The following is a 20,758-nucleotide window of genomic DNA, read 5'->3' as shown; positions in this document are numbered from 1 at the left end:
TTGATTTGAAAATTAAAATAAAATGACAAAACTTATTAAGAAGAATCCTGCTATAAGGATTTAAAATGGGACTGAAGATGACCTCCTCTTTGGTAATAGCTCCAAGCAGCATTCTGGATCATCTAGCAAGGGTGAAGAATCAGATGCCAGTTACGCTGAGAAGCGATTGTGCTTGATGTGGGTGAAACTGATAGGTTGGAGTAAATCGGTCCCATTGTGCCAGTTTTGATGTGTTCTGACATGTACTCGTTATAAATTTGACAAAAACAATAAAAATTAATTGTTAATCTATTCAATGTTGTGCGAATTTTACCTCCATTCATCTAAATAAGAGTTCATTACATTTCTTCATTTGTTTGGCCACAGAGATCGTAAATACTTTATACTTGTTAAATGTATTTGAAATCTGTATTTGCTACTATTAAAATGTGGAAGCAGACCACATTTCCATATGTACAGCAGAAATCGGACATAAATGCTACAACTGACAATGTTTTCAATAGATAAGGTAAAACATATACATCTTTAGAAGTAGTAAAATAGCTTTCAAATACCTTTAATAATAAATTTGGATGATGCAGTAACTGCTATGTATTTTGTAGCAAAGTGTTGCTTTGCTGAATACATCAAACTTAAAACATACCAAATTCAGATACAAATAACATTTCTGCAATTTGGAACTCAATGTGTTACTTAGGTCTGCTTTTGTTTACAAGCATGCAGATGTGTTGAATGGACTGACATTTGCTAACTATGGGTGACTATGCTGGCTGTGCTGAAACAGCTGTTGTGCCAACCGAGGCCATCCGATTTATATCTAAATATAGACTCATATTAGTCGCTGCACTATGGCTCTTCAAGTGAGCAAGTTGTACAAACAAGCTCATGCAGTTTTGAAAAACAAAGTCACTTTACATTTTTTTTTTTTTTTTTTTTTTTTTAGAACAGCTATGGTATTAAGTTTTTCACCCAACAAGGTACATGTACATGCACACCTCATTTTGAAATTTATGATTTATGATCCGTGCAGGGAAAAACTATTATAAGCCACACAATAATTTCTCCAAGCCAAAATTTAAGAGAAAAAGTGCAGCCTATACTCACTCAAATGTGGTAAACAGCAACTGACAACTTGCATTTTCGCAGTCAGCAGTTTCTACATAACACGGGCAGGCAGTGGATCAACAACGAACACAAAGGATCTATGAGATATGGGGCAATGCAGTTAGCAACCAGCAATGACAGGCGGGTTTGTGCAGTAGCAACATACAAGGAGATGCAGTCGACACTGCACGTAAGACCTCTCGGCAAAATTCACTCTATCAAATAACAAGTGGGTTTTGTTTCTTTAATGCAGAGTTCATTGTGCAGTGGTAATTGCTATTCATACACTAAACTTGATGATCAACAGAGTGAATTTGTTAGGTAAATACCAAGATATAAAGTGACTTGTTAATTCTATGCCTTCATCAATATTACTTGTTAGAAGACTGACAAAAATGGCTCTCACAAACAGAGTGGTAACTTTTAACAGCAATTATGCAGGCGACTTTAAATCAATAGAAATAAAAGCAGAATTCAGTGAATCATTTCTGCAAATGAGCAAAGGACCACCTCAAATGAACAAAAGATTTGATTAAATAGACGAAATATTTCCTAGCTTTAATGATAAACTGCTCAATTTTGGTTATCACTTTGTTGGCAGGTAACACAAAATAAAAATACAATAAATTTAAGGAGATAAAGAAACAGGTACAAGATGTCTATTAAGATTTTGATTTGATGGAAAAAAAGCAATGTTGAACATGGAGATAACACACCGCCAGGGGGAGGAGGGGCAGGGGAGGAGGGTGAATCTTAAAATCAAAAAACAATTCATGTAGAGTAATGAAATTTTGGGAATACATTTGTCCGGGTATCATATTCAAGTGATTAAAATTGCAAGATCACAGGTTAATGTAAGTGCAAGACAAGCCACTGCAAAAGTGAAATGTTGGTACACCAATAACCGCTGCAACCACCAAAATGCTGAATGGAAATATGTAAACAAGAACGCATTGTGTTGTACAGGTGCTGGGTATCAATTTGTAGGGTGGAGTTCCATGCCTGTGGCATGGGTGGTCAATACAGGGACAGTTAATGATGTTTGTTGGTGAGCCTGGAGTTTTTGTCCAATGATGTCCCATATGTGCTCAACAGGAGATGGATCTGTTGATCAAGCAGGTTAGGGCAAAATGTCAAACACTGTAGAGCATGGTGGGTTGCAACAGCAGTATGAGGGGTCAGCATTATCCTGTTGGACAACACCCTTTGAATGCTGTTCATGAATCACCAGATTGAGATACAAATTTTCAGTCAGGCAGTGTGCGATAACCATGAGAGTGATCCTGCCGTCATATGAAATCTCAAGTCAAACAGTAAACCCAGGTGTGGATCCAGTGTGTCTAGCATGCATAGAGGCTGGTTGCACACCTTCAACTGGCCTCCTCCTAACCAACAGACAGCCATAATTGGTGTCAAGGCAAACCAGCTTGCATCAGAAAACATAACAGGCCTCCACCCTGGAATCTAATGAGCCCTTGCATGACACCACTGAAGTCACGAATGGCAGTGATTTGGGATCAATAGAATGCACACTACAGGGCATCTGGCTCCGAGCTGTCCTTAAAATAACCAATTTGTAACAGTTCGTTTTGTCACTGTGCCAACTGCTACTGCAGATGCAGTACAATGCGCCAGAGCCAAATGCTGATTATGGTGGTGTTCCCTCGCGGTAGTGCTATGTGGCTGTCCAGAGTCCTGTCTTCTAATAGCCCTATGCCAGGAGCTCATCCAAACTCAGTGAAGTGCTGATAATGGTATCACTTTAAAGACATTCTAGACTACTATCAACTCACCACCTCCAATCTCAAAGGTAACTAATTAAATGCTCATGACCATTACAGCATGTATTTAAAGCAAGCCCGATTTGCAGCCTCATAGTGCTGTCACTGGTGCCACTCTTATACAACAAGTGCAAAATTTGAATACACATCTCTTAGATGTAGAAACATGCATACTAACTTTATTTCATGTCGCACAACTCCTCCTTGGTGTTGTGAAGGGGTAGGCTTCTACACAATTTACAATTAAATACTGTGAAGTAGTGGAGAGTCACATAGAATCTACTGACAATTACTGTCATCTTTGTACCCTTTGTATTCTGTGCAGAGAAGCAATACTTTTCTCCTACTACAATGAAGTACCCGTTTTCTGGTTGCAATTTAGCTCAGATGCGAGAGCGCAACAAAAATGGTAATGCTAGTAGTTTAAATGCTTGAGGTAACAGAATATCCGCTGGGAGTATCCCAGTACAAGAAACACTGTTCTCTAAGTAAACTTGCAGGTATTCCAACTTAGCAATTTAGCAACAAAATTATACAATGTTGGGCTTCTAGAGCAGTAGGTACTTCCAGGTTAATGGAAGTTCATTGCAGACAGCTTACTACATACCTCCTATGAATAATAAGTTAATTTTCTCGTAGTTAGTTAGTTATTTAGTAAGTTAATGATAAGTACATACCATTGCCATCTGTTCCTCCATTTCCACCGTTCCCTCCATTACTATTGGTAACAACTGTGGCCTCAAGAGAATCTATGGTGATACTGCTAGGTCCAACTTCCATGAAAAATTCCACATTTCCAGGAGTAATGTGAAATGTGGGATGAGGAACACTGTTACCTTCTGAAAAAAGTGCACATCAACTTGAAAACAGGATTAAATAAAAATCAGTAAACATTGTTTAAAATCACAAACAATTACTTTGGTCAACAAGAGGAAAAATTTCATGTGGTTGCAAAATTCTGTACATTGGTACGAAGGACCGTAATGAATAACATATTAAAAATCCTGACCAGTGGGATGTGGCGCCATGACAAGGTCACTTTTTTAGTGTTTTCTTGAATATCTCTAAAACCGCAGCATCAAGTGAAAATGTTTTCCAGTACAAAATTAAACTACATTTAACTTCTTACAAAAGAAGGTTATATTCATTTTTCCCAACATTTCTCATGTTGTGGGGGATGGGAAATTTGCAATTATTAAAAACAGTGTTTTAATGGTATAAAGTTATTGTGCATATATTATAAGATAAATTGTGTTCTGTGGGTGTAACAGGATGGAAAGACTGGGTCAGAGGTTAGAAACATGAGGGAAGGTAGGTCGCTGGATTATGGTCATGCAGTTTTCTCCTTCATAGGTCTGTGAAATGAAGAGCGAGCAGGCAATTCCTCATTTCCTCTAGTATACTATGTCATCATAAAAAGCAACTACAGGATGTTTCACAAAGTTATAACAATCCTTCCGCAGTTCGTCTTATGAATCACTGGCGACAGAGACACTATGTAGATATGCTTGGGGATGTTCATTTTCCACAAAGTGCATTAACTTTATATGGACTACAGAAATAAATTACTAATAATACTAATGCAAGAAATGTGTGTGGACTGGAACCTCTGCACACTCTTCTACAATGTTAGAGGAAACTTGATTCTCAGTCATCCTGCACAGCAGCTGGAGCATTCTTTCGGGAAAGGCAACTCCCCACAAGCCCCACATGTCGAGGACTGCTTGCTTTGAGGTTTATGTATACCCCCACAGCATCTCCTATCCTGTTCTCTCATATGGAACTTCAGATATTTCAATGTAAGATGAGCAACACATTACAGCAGATTACTGTTCTAGATTTGAACACGATCAGTCCTATTCCATTAGACATAATGACATTCAACTTTCAAGGTACACTGTGGATTTATGGTGAATGGCTCCACTGAGTGCATACTTTTCTACACGTGCCAGCATTTCCTGAATGGAAGAGGTTTATGCAGTCTACTGTTAACAGAATTAATGGTTAGAGAAGTGCAGTAGCTTTCTGGTCATTCATTAATGCACCTCCAAAGTAACTACAAAATGGTTACACATCTTTACAGAATGCTGTCAATGACAGACACTCAGCAAATGCCACATTTAACAATCCAATTCCTTCCCACCAACACTACTTAAGTCACTGACAACATTACACTTACAAATGAAGCACTTCTCAACGACAGTTTATAGGAATATATTTCACATAAAAGCCCACTAACAATTACAAGTTAAGAACTCACTTAATAAACTGAAAATAACTCCACAATATAAACATGAGGCAATGAAGTTATTTTGCCTTCTTACATACGAGAACGGGTCAGGAAATGCTGGGAAGATGTGGTCTGTCTGTAAACTAAAAAGCAAGCAGCACTCGTGGTGAAGGCAGTCCCCTTTCCTGGAAAAATTCTTCAAATGCCATAAAGAATGACTAAGAATTAATTTCCCCTGTAGGAGTGTAGAACAACATACAGAATCGCACCACATGCATTTTTTGAGTTTGTATTGTTACCAATTCATGTCTGTAGTCAATGTAGTGTTAACACAATTTGTGGAAAATAAATAACCCCTAGGAGTGTCACTGCATGTCCACTGATTCATAACGTCTGCCGTGGAAGGGTTGGTATAACTTCATGAAATACACTGTAGTTGCTTTCCATGACAGTGTGCAGTAGAGAGAATGGGGAATTGTAAGCTCACTCTTCATTCTACAAACCTACAAAGAAAGTAAGAGCATGACCACAACTAAACAAACTACTTTCTCTTGTGCTTCTAACCTCCATTCCTGCCATTTCACCCTGTTACACCCACGCAATTTATCCCTTAATGCAGTTATACTGCACTTAAACGTAATACAAACTTTAAAATTTGTTCTTAACCCACTTAATTTAACAGTGAAAAGTAATTTTATACCATTAAAACGCTGTTTTTAATAATTGATTTTTCCATGCCCTGCATGAGAAAATTTTTAGTCCTAGAGAAAAAAAATGAATGGAACATTCTTTTGCATGAAGTTTAATGTGCTTTAATTTTGTAGTGGGAAACATTTTTGCTAGATGCTGTAGTTAAAAAAGTCTAGAGGTACAAAAGGGAAGGAGTAGTTGAGAAGGGATTGAGATAGGGTTGTAGCCTATGCCCGATGTTATTCAATCTGTATATTGAGCAAGCAGTAAAGGAAACAAAAATTTGGAGCAGTAATTAAAATCCATGGAGAAGAAATAAAAATTTTGAGGTTTGCCGGCGACATTGTAATACTGTCAGAGACAGTGAAGAACTTAAAAGAGCAGTTGAACGGTATGGGCAGTGTCTTCAAAGTAGGATATAAGATGAACATCAACAATATCAAAACAAGGATAATGGAATGTAGTCAAATTAAATCAGGTGATGCTGAGGAAATTAGATCAGGAAATAAGACAAAATAGTAAATGAGTTCTGCTATTTGGGGAGCAAAATAACTGATGATGGTCAAAGTAGAGAGGATATAAAATGAAGACTGGCAATGGCAAGGAAAGCGTTTCTGAAGAAGAGAAATTTGTTAACATCAAGTATAGATTTAAGTGTCAGGAAGTCGTTTCTGAAAGTATTTGTATGGAGTGTAGCCATGTATGGAAGTGGAACGTGGACGATAACTAGTTTAGACAAGAAGAGAATAGAAGCTTTCAAAATGTGGTGCTACAGAATAATGCTGAAGATTAGATGGGAAGATCATGTAACTAATGAGGAGGTACTGAATAAAATTGGGGAGAAAGGGAATTTTTAGCTCAACTTGACTATAAGAAGGGACTGGTTGGTAGGACACATTCTGAGGCATCAAGGGATCATCAATTTAATATTGGAGGCAGCCACGGAGGTTAAAAATCATAGAGGGAGACCAAGGCATGAATACACTATACAGATTCAGAAGGATGTAGGTTGCAGTAGTTACTCAGAGATGAAGCAGCTTGCACAGGATAGAGTAGCATGGAGAGCTGCTTCAAACCAAACAACAACAACAACAACAACAATAGTATTACTTGCAAAACCCTTTCCAAACAGCTCTCAGATCCTGCAGAGCAAAGAAGATCACCTAACTTCCTCAGTGTATACTCCACATTTAACACTATGGTCTCCATTCATATGTCCCTAGCAAATAGTTTGATGTTTAAGAATCTCAATTTTTAATAACAATCCTTTACATGCAATATGACACTTATGTAAGATAACTAACAGTGTTTTCATCTCACCATTGCTTTCATACCAACCAAGTACAAATGTGACAAATCTCTTCTTTCCAACAATGGAAAGTACTGGATGGAATATAACCATATCATGAAAATGATTGTTGCTACTCACCATACAGTGGAGGTGCCGAGTCGCAGATAGGCACTACAAAAAGACTGTCAGAAAATGAGCTTTCGTGTGTGTGTGTGTGTGTGTGTGTGTGTGTGTTTTCATTTTATCTCCGATGAAGGCCTTGTTGGAAAAAAGCTCATTTCCTGGCAGTATTTTTGTTGTGCCTATCTGAGACTCAACATCCCCACTACTGGTGAGTAACAACTATCCTTTCCATAATATTGGTACACATCTCTTCTTTTGACATTTGTAGTATCATTAGTCATCTGAATACATTGTGATCTCACATGGCTGATGTAGATGAGTCACACTGGCACCTTTCAAAGTTACTTTCTCATTGGAGAAACAAGAACGTAAAGTCTTGTCCTCATCTTTTGCAATACGAAACTTATGCGGTTATTTTATTTTATATGCCTGAAAAGACATGGCAAATGATTACAATGCTATTAGGTGTTGTGACATACAATTGATAATGTCACGTGACTTCCCTACACTGATTTATACTACTACACATTTGCTTAACTTACAGAAGAGCAGACTGTTGCCACACCAAGTACTGATCCTCAACAAATTATTCACCACCTTCAAACATTTTCAGAATCTGTAACTCTGAAATACAAGCTAACACTAGAAATTACATAAAAGGAACATCCGTGAACTAATGGATTTCCCAAAAAATCTTGCTAAGATATCCTGCAAAGAAAAAAAAAGGGGTGGGGGGGAGGAGGATAGAACTTTTTTACCCTGAACACTGAAGCAACTTCACATAACATTTCAGCAGAGTGAATCACTGAATACTGAACTCATTCGTTACAGTGGCAGTGTAAATTATTAATGATTTATCAATAATCTTATACTCATTTAATTAATGGATTTCTACATCTAAATCTACATTCAAATTCTGCAAGCTACTGTACACAGGATGGCAAATTTATGTATTACAATGGGCTGTAATGCTTGTATTAACGTTCAGTCGCATCACCATAATAGGTAAAGTAGTTGCACTGTCTACTAGGACAGTCTTGGTGTTGCTGATGTTGTTGGCTTTCTAGAAACTGGTCAATCTACAGATTCAAACTTCTACCTGCCAACAATGTGAAGGTGTCAAAATTACATACCAAAGGATATACTTTATGTTTGGGAATAAAAAAAGATAGTGCTAAGAGCATGCTATTTAAAATACTGGAGGGCATACCAACTTACTGCCTAAGAAAACATGTAGCCCTCATTAGTGATAAGTTAAAATAGTTTTATGACAAACTGGTGTGCTACCCAACCACTTTGTGTAATCAATAATCACCAAAGTCTTTGAAATCACCATTTATCAGCAATTGTATGAGTACTTAGAACTGAATAATATGTTAAGCACCTTACAGTTTGGTTACAGGAAGGACAGGTCAGCTGAATCACTATTAGAACTCTAGGTGAGAGATGTTTTACCAGCATTTGAAGACCATGTTTACACACATCACCACCTGTGGTCCACGATAGGCCTTCAAGTTGATACCTCCATTTTGTTCTCTAAACTGGAGCAGTATGATATTTGTAGCAACAGTTTAAAAATATTCAAATGATATCTTTATAACAGAAAGTGGGATTGAGTTCCGAGGGTTAACTACCGAATCCACTCAAGGTAGAACACTGAGTGGTACAGGAATCAAGAATTGAACCTCTTCTATTCCTTGTACAGACAAATGACTAACCAGACAATATTAGTGAAGAGAGATCTATGCAGATGATAGAACTTTTCTTCCTGTAAACCCTGTACTGGAAGACTTTGTTAATGTGAACCTGGTTTACTATTAAATGGGAAAGAGACCCAGAATGTGTGGAGCCTTTCAAAAGCTGTTAATGTGTTGAAACTTGACATAATTTTTTAAGAATTATACTTGACAATTAATTAACATGGAACTCTCATGCTGAACATAGAACAATTAGTTTATCATGAGTTGATATATTTGCTAAGGAGACTTAAGGCCTGTGTAATTTCAGAATATGCATGAACAGCATATTTTGCATTTTTTTTTTCAATCTACAAAAATGTTTGCATATTGCTCGGCTCGTGTCATGCAATTTTTTCAGATGTTTTGGGGATGAGATGTGGCAACAGGAGCAAACACATACAAAAGTTAAGGAAATGTGAAAGCGTTCGGAGCCAGTGGCTCCTTCTGCTGGCAAAAAGGTTGAAGGGGCTCTTCTGCCAGAAGAATGGGCCACTGGCTTCCAAAGCTTGTACATTTCCTCAACTTTTGTGTGTTTGCTCCCACCACTGCTTGGTGAGTAGATTTTTATCCATCTAATTATATCATATTTTCAAAAACTGAGAATTCATTCTAAGCCTCTGTTCACTAAATACAAGATCAAAACAGTAATTAATGTATATACAAGGTGTGTTCAAAAAGTAAGATGGCTTTATATTTTTATGAAAAGATATTTATTCACCAATATTCATGTTGTCCCCTTCAAAGTAATGCCCCTCAGATACAATACACTTGAGCCAACATTTCTTCCAATCCTTATAGCACTTCTCATTAGCATTTTTTGGTACAGCCTTGAATATTTCCAGCAATGCAGTTTTTATTTCCTCAATCGTTGAAAATCTTCACCCTTTCATGGGTCTCTTCAGTTTTGAAAACAGAAAAAAGTCACAAGGGACCAAATCTGGTGAATATAGTGGCTGAGGCATGATTGTCGTGTTGTTTTTGGCCAAAAAATCTCACAAGCAATGATGAATGAGCAGGTGCACTGTTGTGATGCAAAAGCCAAGAATTGTTTTTCCACAATTCCTGACTTTTTTTGAGTACTGCTTCTCACAAATGGCACAAACGTCAAGGTAATACTCCTTATTGACCATACAACTTTGAGGTAAAAATTCATGATGCACTACGACAAAGAAATTGCAAAAAAACAGTGAGTGAACCTTTGGCAATTGATTGAACTTGCCGTGCTTTTTTCGGTGTTGGCTCTCAGGGAAGCTTCCATTGGGACGACTGGGCTTTGGTTTTGATGTCATAACCGTAAACCCATATTTCATCACCAGTTATGACCCTTTTGAGCAAATCAGGATCATCATTGACATCATTCAAGAGCTCCTGAGTGATGCTCACGCAATGGTTTTTCTCAGCAAAATTGAGAAGTTTAGGAACAAACTTCGCTGACACACATCTCATCCCCAAAACATCTGAAAAAATTGCATGACACGAGCCGACCAATATGCAAACATCCTCAGCAACTTCTCTCATGGTAATTCGACAATTTTCCAAAACAATTTTCTTAACAGCTTCGACGTTATCATCCGTTGTTGATGTGCTGGGGCATCCAGAGCGAGGTTCGTCATTGGTATCTTCTCTGCCATCTTGGAAGGGCCTGTACCACCAGTAAACATTTATTTTACTTAGAACAGACTCACCGTATGCCACCGTCAACATTTCAGGTGTTTTAGAGCATTTGATTCCATTTTTCACATAAAATTTGATGCAAAATCTTTGCTCCATTTTCTATAATAATCTAAAATCGCCGAGCACGCTAAGAACAAACGAAGTATGCTGTACACTTGAAACTGTGAACATATGGTTGGGAAATGTGTACCCACATAAAAAGAGAGAGAGAGAGAGAGAGAGAGAGAGAGAGAGAGAGAGAGAGAGAGAGAGAGAGAGAAGGAGAAGAAGAAGAAGAAGAGATCAACAATAGAATGTGCGCTGCTTCTGCTTGCGCAATTTGAAAAGTCACCTTACTTTTTAAACAGCCCCCAAATATTTACTGTGTTAATACTTGCTACTTGCTGAACCACTGACCACTGGTGTAAAAAACCAAGGAAATTATTTGCTTTAGTCTACAGTTGCACTTTTATTTTGCCTAATGGCTACAGGTTTTGGTGTCAAGGACCATCATCAGGCCACTCCTTGGTGTGCGGTCATCAAGCTTCTTTCCAAAGTAGGTGTGTCATATACATATACACACACTTATGCACCTCTCCTAAGTGTAAGCTGAAGTGTTTCTTACTAGCAAATCTATTTTGTTTTTATAGAATAATTCCTTCACAAATCCAATGTTAGTACAACATTGTATAACATATTTATATAGAATTAAATATTAAAAAATATGAATAAGTGAAGTATGCTGATTAAGTATACTCCTCTTATTTACGGCTAATGAGTAGAAAAGAGTTTGCATTATATATGATTTTCATAAAAATAACTAAATAAGAGAACCAATTTAAAAAAAAAACTGACTGTGGTTTATTAGGGAAATGATTAATTACACAAGTAAACACACATTTTTTTGCCCCAATTGCTGAATGAAAACTGGACTGCTCTGAAGTTATGTACACCATTCATCATGCTATACATATTATAAACAAATGTGTTCATAAAATTAACTGAATTTTCCACTGGTGCTTGGCAGAACATAACAACAACATTAAAAAAGAAAAAAATTCCTAATACTTTGAAAAATTAAATTCATCTGGTCTCGAACTGGCTTCTCAGGCCATCTTGTCACTTGCATATGGGCTGAGAAACCAAAAGCCAGTTCGTGACCAAATAAATATAATTTTGTAGAGCATTAGAAAATGTTTTCCTTTTTAATATTAAATTAGTTTATGTCCAATTCATACATTAAATGTTTGAAGTGTTCATAATTTGGCCAGCTATCTTGAACCCACTAGTGACATAACAGAAGCTGCAACTGAAAGATTAAGAACATAAGAGGCAGAAAATAGGAGAACAGTCAAATGGAGAGCAAAAATGGTTACAAGAATGAGAAACAATGTTGTTAGTTTGTCAGGACAGATTGCTCGAAAAAAATCTTTGGCAACTATCTCCATAAGGAAAGTAACAAACACAGAAATGGACAAAATTACTTGTAAGTGACCTACAATCATCCCATGGGAGATCAATAACAGATAACTGTACTTTTGATTATAAGGTCAGTCATTCCACATACATAGTTTTTTCCCCAGTAATAATAGTGAAAGGATGCCACAACAATGAAAGATATTCACTGCACCACTGCACTAGGACAAAGGAAAACTGAACTAAAAAAAAGTTTAGCAGAAAAGTATTTTTAAAAAAGTAATGAGATGTTGAAGAGAGACTTGAACTTAGCACATTCCCATGTAGTTCAGATAAGAAAGTTTCTAAATGTCTCCTGATTAAAAACTGAAACTTGACGCAATGATGACATATAAAGCATAGTAGTAACTATCCTTGGAAATACACACACACACACACACACACACACACACACACACACACACACACACACACACAGAGAGAGAGAGAGAGAGAGAGAGAGAGAGAGAGAGAGAGAGACTCTTGCCTCCCAAGAATACTACAGTAATAAAAGGAAAATAATTCAACCTGTTTGACGCTGCTGCTGCTGCTGCTGTTGTGGCTGCTGCTGCTGCTGCTGCTGCGAAGAAGCTGTTGTTGAAACCTGAGGTTGGAATGTGGTATCTTGTACTGAGGAAGTAGTTACTGGTGCTGTTGCTGGGGTTTCATTACTGGCAGTTTCACTTTGATCAGACACATTAACTGCAGGTGGTGCACTGGAATTATGAGCTCCATTAGTGTTATTTGTGCCAGATGACGTAGTACTGATATTTGTCTGGGATGATGCTGTTTGGCGATTTCGGTTATCACTCCCCCTGTTTGTCATGACATTTATCTGTGCCTGCAGGACAATAATTTACAAATCAATATTATGTAGCAGTTAAATTAACTTACATTTTGTATGATACTACATGATAAGTAAAAAAAGGAGATGTCTGGTATAGGGTAACAACGACTGAGAAAAACCTGTCACGTGGTAATTGTATTGCAGCACAAAATTTACTAATTCAATTCCACTACTTACAATTTGAGAAGCTGTTTCAAAGAAATAAGTAATTTTGAGCTATTTCCTCTCGAAGTACAGCATTTGAAAATTTGTCATACCCTTTCTTCCAAGATACAGGTCCTTTCTGATCACAATTTGTTCCAGAAAAGAAAACAGCCATGTAATTGCATCAAAAATTACAACAAATAATTTGCTGTAGTAGCAGATGTTTGCTTTTTATTAACTGTATTTGTAAACGGCAGAACTGAGAAAAAATTAGCATGAAATGAGTGAGCAGATTACCGCCAAGAACTGCACTTTCTTGCATTCACAATGAACCAAGGTGGAGAAATGAAGATTTCAAAGTTATGAAGCAAGGAACTATACAGAATGGCACGGGGGTGGGGGGTGGGGAATTATAAAGTAGTACAAAAATAGCTAACAACAGTATTCAAGTTCTTCATTAGTACCGCAAATTTAAGCCTTACATGGCGTGTTATGATAAAGGCTGTATTTCGTCATCATAAGAATGGACCTGATGTTAAGAAACACGAACACGATGACTGGTCAGCAGTTGTGGCACATGTACACTGGTGGTGTTACTCTCTTGGAAGTAGATCTTATTTACATTTTAGATGCCTTATTACTACATTACTAAAAATAAAACTTTCAGATATTCTAATGTATTAACAGCCATCAATATTTTTCTTAATCATACTTTAGCAATGTAGTTTTTCTTTCAAAAATTGTGTACAGCTGTAATCTCTCTCTTAACACTGTAGTCCATTTAAAATTACTTGATAGCTCACATCTGTCACTTGATGCTACTATGTTGCCACATCGGCTACCGCTCGGTTAAAGGCAGATCCTATTGCACTGGAGGTTGTGGCGATGCCACTGCACTACAGCAGTTCTTCAAATTGTGCGGTTACATTTATTTATGTATGGAGTGAATTGCAATGACCATTTTCTGCCTTCAACAAGTTTGGTTTTACACTATGTCGTATGAAATTTATCTACTGTAGGCCTATCCGCCTATCCTACCTCTATGATTATGTGAAACTGAATCGTATCTTGTGCGATGGGATCCAGTAGTCTTTGGCTAGTGGTATGTATGAAATGTGTGTATTTCATTAGCATCATTGTGTGTGTTTGTGTGTGTGCACGCGCTCGTGTGTGTGTGTGTGTGTGTGTGTGTGTGTGTGTGTGTGTGTGTGTCACATGTGGTGACGTGTGAAATAAAAGGGCCAGCGCTAGGATTCGGAATCTGAACACAGCAAGAAAAATGGCAGACCAGGAATTGAAAGTTAACTAACCATTTGTTGTGGCAGTTTGGCAATGGTGAACAGTTCACTTGTAATGTAGAGTGCTCTGGTTGGAGGACAGAATCTCCAACACACGAAGGGTCAACTATCAAGTAATTTTAAACAAAATCTGTTGTCTTCTTTCCCAAGTTTACAAAGATAACTCACTTTGAATTTTCCGAGAAACTTTATGTACTAAAGTTAAGGCACTTCTGTAACCAAAACGTGTGGCAGAGTCAGTAGCGTTGGAGGTTGATAATCCAGTATTCTGTGCATTCTGTTTCAAGCTGTTTGGTCTATTTTCTCCATTCAGTCTGAATACCTACATCATTTCCATATACAAATTCATCAAATATATGCTGTAATACACATCTTATCATTATTTTTGTGAATAATGCATGCCATCTCATTTCAGGGTGTATACACAGACAAGGAAAAAAAAATTCTGAGATTTTTCCTGGATTCCCAGTTAAAAATACATTTTCTCCCGGGTGAAAATACAGTTTTCCCGTACTAAGGGACAGTATATTTTCTGTTTAAACTGTAAAACTTATCAATCCTTTGAATGGAAATGGTTTTATACAGCAGCGTAGAATTTCTCGACACTTTAGAAAACCAAACTTGGAGGGGGGCGGGGCACGTTTTGGAAAGATCTTTGATGTGCGGCAACATGTACGGTGCATATTTTCGTATTACGAAAGTATAATTCGAATTCCACCAACAGGAAAAGTTAATGGTTTAAATTAATATACATAGTGTTGCTACAAGAAAAGCAAAGCTTTTGCATATAATATTTGTCTCCAAGATTAATAAGCCACAAGAGAAGCTAAACTTTCACATATAATGTTGATCTGTTTAGCGCATGTTACACTTTAAGATACATCACACAAATACGCCAGTAAAATTTTTAATACCGACATAAATCTCTGACCTTCTGGGCTTGAAATTCTTCTAAATGGTTCGTCATCAAAGAGTTGATTCTTAAATGAGAGCAAACACTCTGTAATTTAAGAAATTCATCGTGCATTCTCGCACATAGTTCATCTTGCGTAAAAGGAAATTTACTTTGAAAATAACGCTTTTCCAACCACAATTCGCAATATTTTCCCACGACCTGTTAGAAATAGATTCTTTTCAGTGGTTGCCAGAGAGCGCCAGATAAGAGGCGTCACAGCGCTTGCGCAACTACAGTGACGTAGGAAGCCCGTACGTTCATACGTGTAAAACATTAAAAGATCTTACTTGCATTACGTCATAAAAGAAACAAGACATTAGAGGATACTCAAGAGCATCAGAATTTCATGAACCATACTAAAATGCATAGTTCACCTTAAAGTGCACATTCGTATGTCCAGGTTCCCAATGACGTAGGTCTCGACCTGGTATTAAGCTTTATGGTGTGGTTTTCAGGACGTAAATTTTCTTGGAATACCAGCACTGTATTCTCTCACGTTTGGTTCTTTATTATGGCATAATGCCATAAGTGCTAGAAGAAGAAAACGTGCATCTGAAATGCAGCGAACAGTTGAAACTAGCCAACAGAGTGGAATTAAACACTTCGTTTCAATTAAATTTACTGCCTCACTAGGAAAGCTGAATAAATGCAGAATTTCTTTAGCAAACCAACAAAATAACTTTATTGTTCTGCAAGGTGATTAATGCTTGACTATCAGAAAGGTGGAAATAAAATAAAATCTGAAACTAACAACATATTTTAACCTTCCCTAATTATGTGAATTTATTTTAATTCACTTGATAGCACCCAGCCACAGAAAACTGTTTTGTTTTCATTTGACATGAGAGCAGTAAACAAAGAGGATACAGAAAAATCACTAAATGTTATGTCACTAAATGTAATGTCACGTGGGACTACCCACCCCCCACTATAACTAAGTGCATCAGAACGCCAAAAAAAAAATGACTTTTCAAAAATAAGTTCATTTTGTAGTGCACATCTTTTTGAAAAGTCTGATACATAAAACATATATATTCAAGAAATGTAAGATATGCTATCTGGTTTTAAGTGTGCTGGAGTGCAGTGTCACACCTCTTCAAACAACGGTCTTATACTGCTTGTCACTGTATTCTGCTCTGTGGAACTCAAATGTTTAAACTGTATTTTGTAAAGAATGCCATCAAACTATTTTAGGACACTGGAAATTAAAATAGTCCTGTAGTGCCTCTCCTGCTTCCAGTCGCCCCGTTTGACATCCACTCCTCTTAAAAATTAAAAATAAATAAATAAATAAATTGCTATTAAAACTGGATGGGATTATTTGTAACCAGGAGAATAAAAACTCTTCAGAAAATATGGACTTTTTATTGCCTGTTAGCTAATAACTTGCTCTTCTTTATGACATAAAATTAAATGTGGGATACCTAAAACCAGTAAAGACAAGAGACAGTCAAGACAGTACACATTTCCTCAGTCCTTAGGTCCTAGCGATTTTTCTCTATAATCTTGCTGCAGCTTTACATGGCGTGCTTTCCTTTCTGTGAAAGAACTATTACCTCATTGAAATTCGTCAAACGTTATGCTACATGAAAAATCGAAATGTCGTTGTCTAATACTGAAGAAGTTGTTACTACAAATAGTACCCAAGACTGGTGTGGTTTCTCCATCTGATTATGTATATTTTCCCCACTGTGTGCTGTATAAAACAAAATAGGCTCTAATATTGCAGCAATTTTAACACACACCAAATAAGCGAGACTGTTTTGCCACCAATGATCATTTTTATAGTACGACAATATAATTCACGAAGAACCAATACGAAATACCTATTTGGCCTACTACAATCAAAAAGCTTTATGTTAGGAAATAGTTTCACATTTCATTCATATGCTCTAGTTTCTCATGCACAAAACCGAAAAGTAGTAGAACAAAATTTTTGTATAAATTTAGAATCATCATATTCTTCCATAATTTGTGTGATGTCCCCATTTCTTCTCCTTCCTCGTTCTAACAAACAATCTTGTCACCACCAATTCTGTAACTATTCCTACCACTGTCAAGTGATAGGAATTACTGTTACAGTTACAGAATTAGTGATGACTCATTCTCCGGTTAACTTTACTAACCCTGTCACAATCACCGGTTTAGTTATCCAGCGATTATTCTCTGATTAGGCATTATTACGTGTTCGTACAATGTGTTTTCTGCACTACTCCCAGAATGGAACTTAAGCAGCTGATAGCTGGGGACTACAACAGGCCCTGTTTAGTGTAGCAATCTGACCAAAAATTTTCGGTCAGAATTTCACTTTCTTGGTTACACCGAGAAGATAATACATAATCTTTCTTACCTGTTATTCCTGTTAGTCTTTTATTTCCACTCTGGAAGTCTGAATCTATGGATTTCACTAGTAATTATAACAATGCTGAACATTTGCAAACCGAATCAACCACATAAACAAGCAGCAGTTGGCATTCACCGGTTCAGCTTTATTCTGTTCAGCTTGTATAGCCCCGTTTCGTTTTATCTGCAGGAAAGTTCATTTCTAGATGCAACGAGGATTTCCCTGGCAGAGACATGACGTACACTATCCACACATTCAAAAATCAACTTATAATTCATTCAGAAATCAACTTAGAATGTGTTCAAACATGTCCAAAAACCAGCAGGGGTGTGTTTCAAAACCATATGAATAGAGCACTTGCCCGCGAAAGGCAAAGGTCCCGAGTTCGAGTCTCGGTCGGGCACACAGTTTTAATCTGCCAGGAAGTTTCATATCAGCGCACACTCTGCTGCAGAGTGAAAATCTCATTCTATACGAATAATCGATAGACTGATGTGCGCTGGATGCTAACAAGGGAACCTCCCCATCGCACCCCCCTCAGATTTAGTTATAAGTTGACACAGTGGATAGGCCTTGAAAAACTGAACACAGATCAATTGATAAAACAGGAAGAAGTTGTGTGGAACTGTGAAAAAATAACCAAAAATACAAACTGAGTAGTTCATGGGAAGATAGGCAACATCAAGGACGACGGAAACGCATGAGCGCCGTGGTCTCGTGGTAACGTGAGCAGCTGCGGAACGAAAGGTCCTTGGTTCAAATCTTCCATCGAGTGAAAAGTTTCATTTTTTATTTTCAGTTTATGTGACAAACTCTTCCCATGAACTACTCAGTTTGTAATTTTGCTTATTTTTTCACGGTTCCACACAACTTCTTCCTGTTTTCTCAATTGATCTGTGTTCAGTTTATCAAGGCCTATCCACCGTGCCAACTTATAACTAAATCTGAGGGGGGTGCGATGGGGTGGTTCCCTTGTAAGTGCTTTGTGAAACACGGTTCTTTTCTTCAAGAATATGAATTTGCCCCCTCCCCCCAAAATTGCCACCTGGTTCATATACCCCGGTTCTCTTACCAAATGAAATGATATCCAATTAGATTCCAGCAAATATGGAAGAATGCTAACTTTAATGTTTACATCAATTTTATTTTGACCGCTCCATACACCACAATCGCTGTGTAGACACTTTAGATATTTCCCACTGCCTGGAGTGGCATGCTATTTTGTAAGGTACACATGCCCTGCTGTGGGGTGATCGGTATAGAGGATAGATCGTCAGATCAGCATAAAGGGCAAATATTTGTTACGATTTGGGAACGAATTTACAAATTAAATGACATTTGAAGCTTAACTGCTTCTTCGCTCACCTCCTTTTATGTCTCAACTACAAGAAACTATATAGAGCATAGTTTGAAAAATCATCTACGTGATCCTCCTGGTTGTGAACTAATAGTACTCGAGATGACTGTTAATCAGGTGGATACCTATCTGAACAGTTCATACCATTTTAAGCAGCAAAGGATGCGATAGGAAGACATTCATCACATTGCACAATGAGAAAGGGAAGGACCTTAACATATTCCAACCATGCTCCATACATCTTAAATTACTGTTCTTAAAATTACCCAAGATTTTTGAATATTGGTTTATTTCCTGTAAACACCATTATGATAATGAACTATATGTATAAAACCATGGAATCCTGGTGCAGAGGTCACTTGTATAAATGGAATGGACCAAAGTTTTCTAAGAACTAAGTTACATTTTTGTAAACACGGTCCTGCACACAAATTCTAATTCTGTGAATTTCCCATCTATGTCTAACATGAAAATTTGCAGACTGTGGACCACAAAATCATACCAGACAAATCAATAACCACTGAACATTATTATTTGCTATGAGGATGACAGTGGCCTGCAATTAAGCGTATCCCACAACCGAACTGCAAACCTGTATTGGAATGCCTGCCTGGAGAACTGCAGAATGTTGAATAAGCACGGGACGACACCGCAGACTGCGAGGCGGTGGCTGGCTGAAGTCGCACATGATGTCGCTCATGGCATGATAAGCATGAGACAAGTAATGGAAGACTTCTGATACACCATTAAAAACCGTCTGAGAATCCTGAGCGAGAGTCACCTGAAAATTCAGACAAATTAAATGTTCAAATGTGTGTGAAATCTTATGGGACTTAACTGCTTAGGTCATCAGTTCCTAAGCTTACACACTACTTAACCTAAATTATCCTCTAAGGACAAACACACACACACACACACACACACACACACACACACACACACACACACACACACACACGCCCAAGGGAGGACTCGAACCTCCGCCGGGACCAGCCGCACAGTCCATGACTGTAGCGCCTTAGACCGCTCGGCTATTCCCGTGTGGCTCAAACAAATTATTTTCACAACCTAATTGTCATCAGTTGTAAAAATGTGGTAAACAAAGCTAAGTTAGGTACAAACCATTTCCTTCCGCATACATCTTATTAAAACAACATGCAGGAACTAAACGTAAGTGTTGTACTGAAAGTCATGAGCAATCCATTATTATGGAAATTAATTTTTACTTATTTATCCAAACCATGTACATCACCTTAATCTACAGATTTTTATGTCAGTTTCCAACATACTTATAGTTTCCATATCTTTATACAGACTTTTTCCAACATTTTATGCGGAAAAAAATACCTTGCATTAGAAGTCTGATCTAGCTGCTTGAAGATACTGACATGGCTTTCTGGATGTCCTCCAATATTTCTAGTGTTGGTCTTGCAGCTCGCTTTCCGCACAGCCAAAAAGACTGTAGTCAGAGTGCCAAGTCAGGATTGTAGGGAGGGTATGAATAACTTTCCATTTAAAGACCGTGAACATTCTCCTCAGTAACACTGGCAGTACAAGGTCATGCATGATCATGCTGTAGAATGATAATCAGCAGCACATTTTCTTTCTTTTCTAAGGAATTTGCTGGCAGTATGAGTCAAAATAAAACACCGGTGTGCGTCATTTTGTAAACATACTTTGTGCTCATGTGACAGAATGTACCAATGAGTAACATGTAGAGTAAGTCTGTAGATTGTGATAACGTGTC

The 20,758-nt window shown here is 37.5% G+C and overlaps 1 protein-coding gene across 6 annotated transcripts in view; it reads right to left on the bottom strand.

The window, feature by feature from the left end:
- Window positions 1-20,758, bottom strand: part of LOC126413018 (large proline-rich protein BAG6) — a 215,267-nt gene that overhangs the window by 104,177 nt on the left and 90,332 nt on the right. For 5 of the 6 annotated variants that reach the window (XM_050082921.1, XM_050082913.1, XM_050082936.1 and 2 more), the window contains exons 10-12: window positions 19,604-19,792; window positions 12,595-12,907; window positions 3,563-3,724 (exon numbers count right to left, since the gene is read on the bottom strand). In XM_050082921.1, the coding sequence (XP_049938878.1) occupies window positions 3,563-3,724; window positions 12,595-12,907; window positions 19,604-19,792 (664 nt within the window). The remainder of the gene's footprint in view (window positions 1-3,562; window positions 3,725-12,594; window positions 12,908-19,603; window positions 19,793-20,758) is intronic. The other variant, XM_050082950.1, reaches the window with a different exon arrangement.

Source organism: Schistocerca serialis, chromosome 1, assembly GCF_023864345.2.
Source record: "Schistocerca serialis cubense isolate TAMUIC-IGC-003099 chromosome 1, iqSchSeri2.2, whole genome shotgun sequence".
NCBI classification, from domain to species: domain Eukaryota; kingdom Metazoa; phylum Arthropoda; class Insecta; order Orthoptera; family Acrididae; genus Schistocerca; species Schistocerca serialis.
The sequence above is the reverse complement of the archived record's forward strand: the minus strand, read 5'-3'. Positions and strand labels throughout refer to the sequence as shown.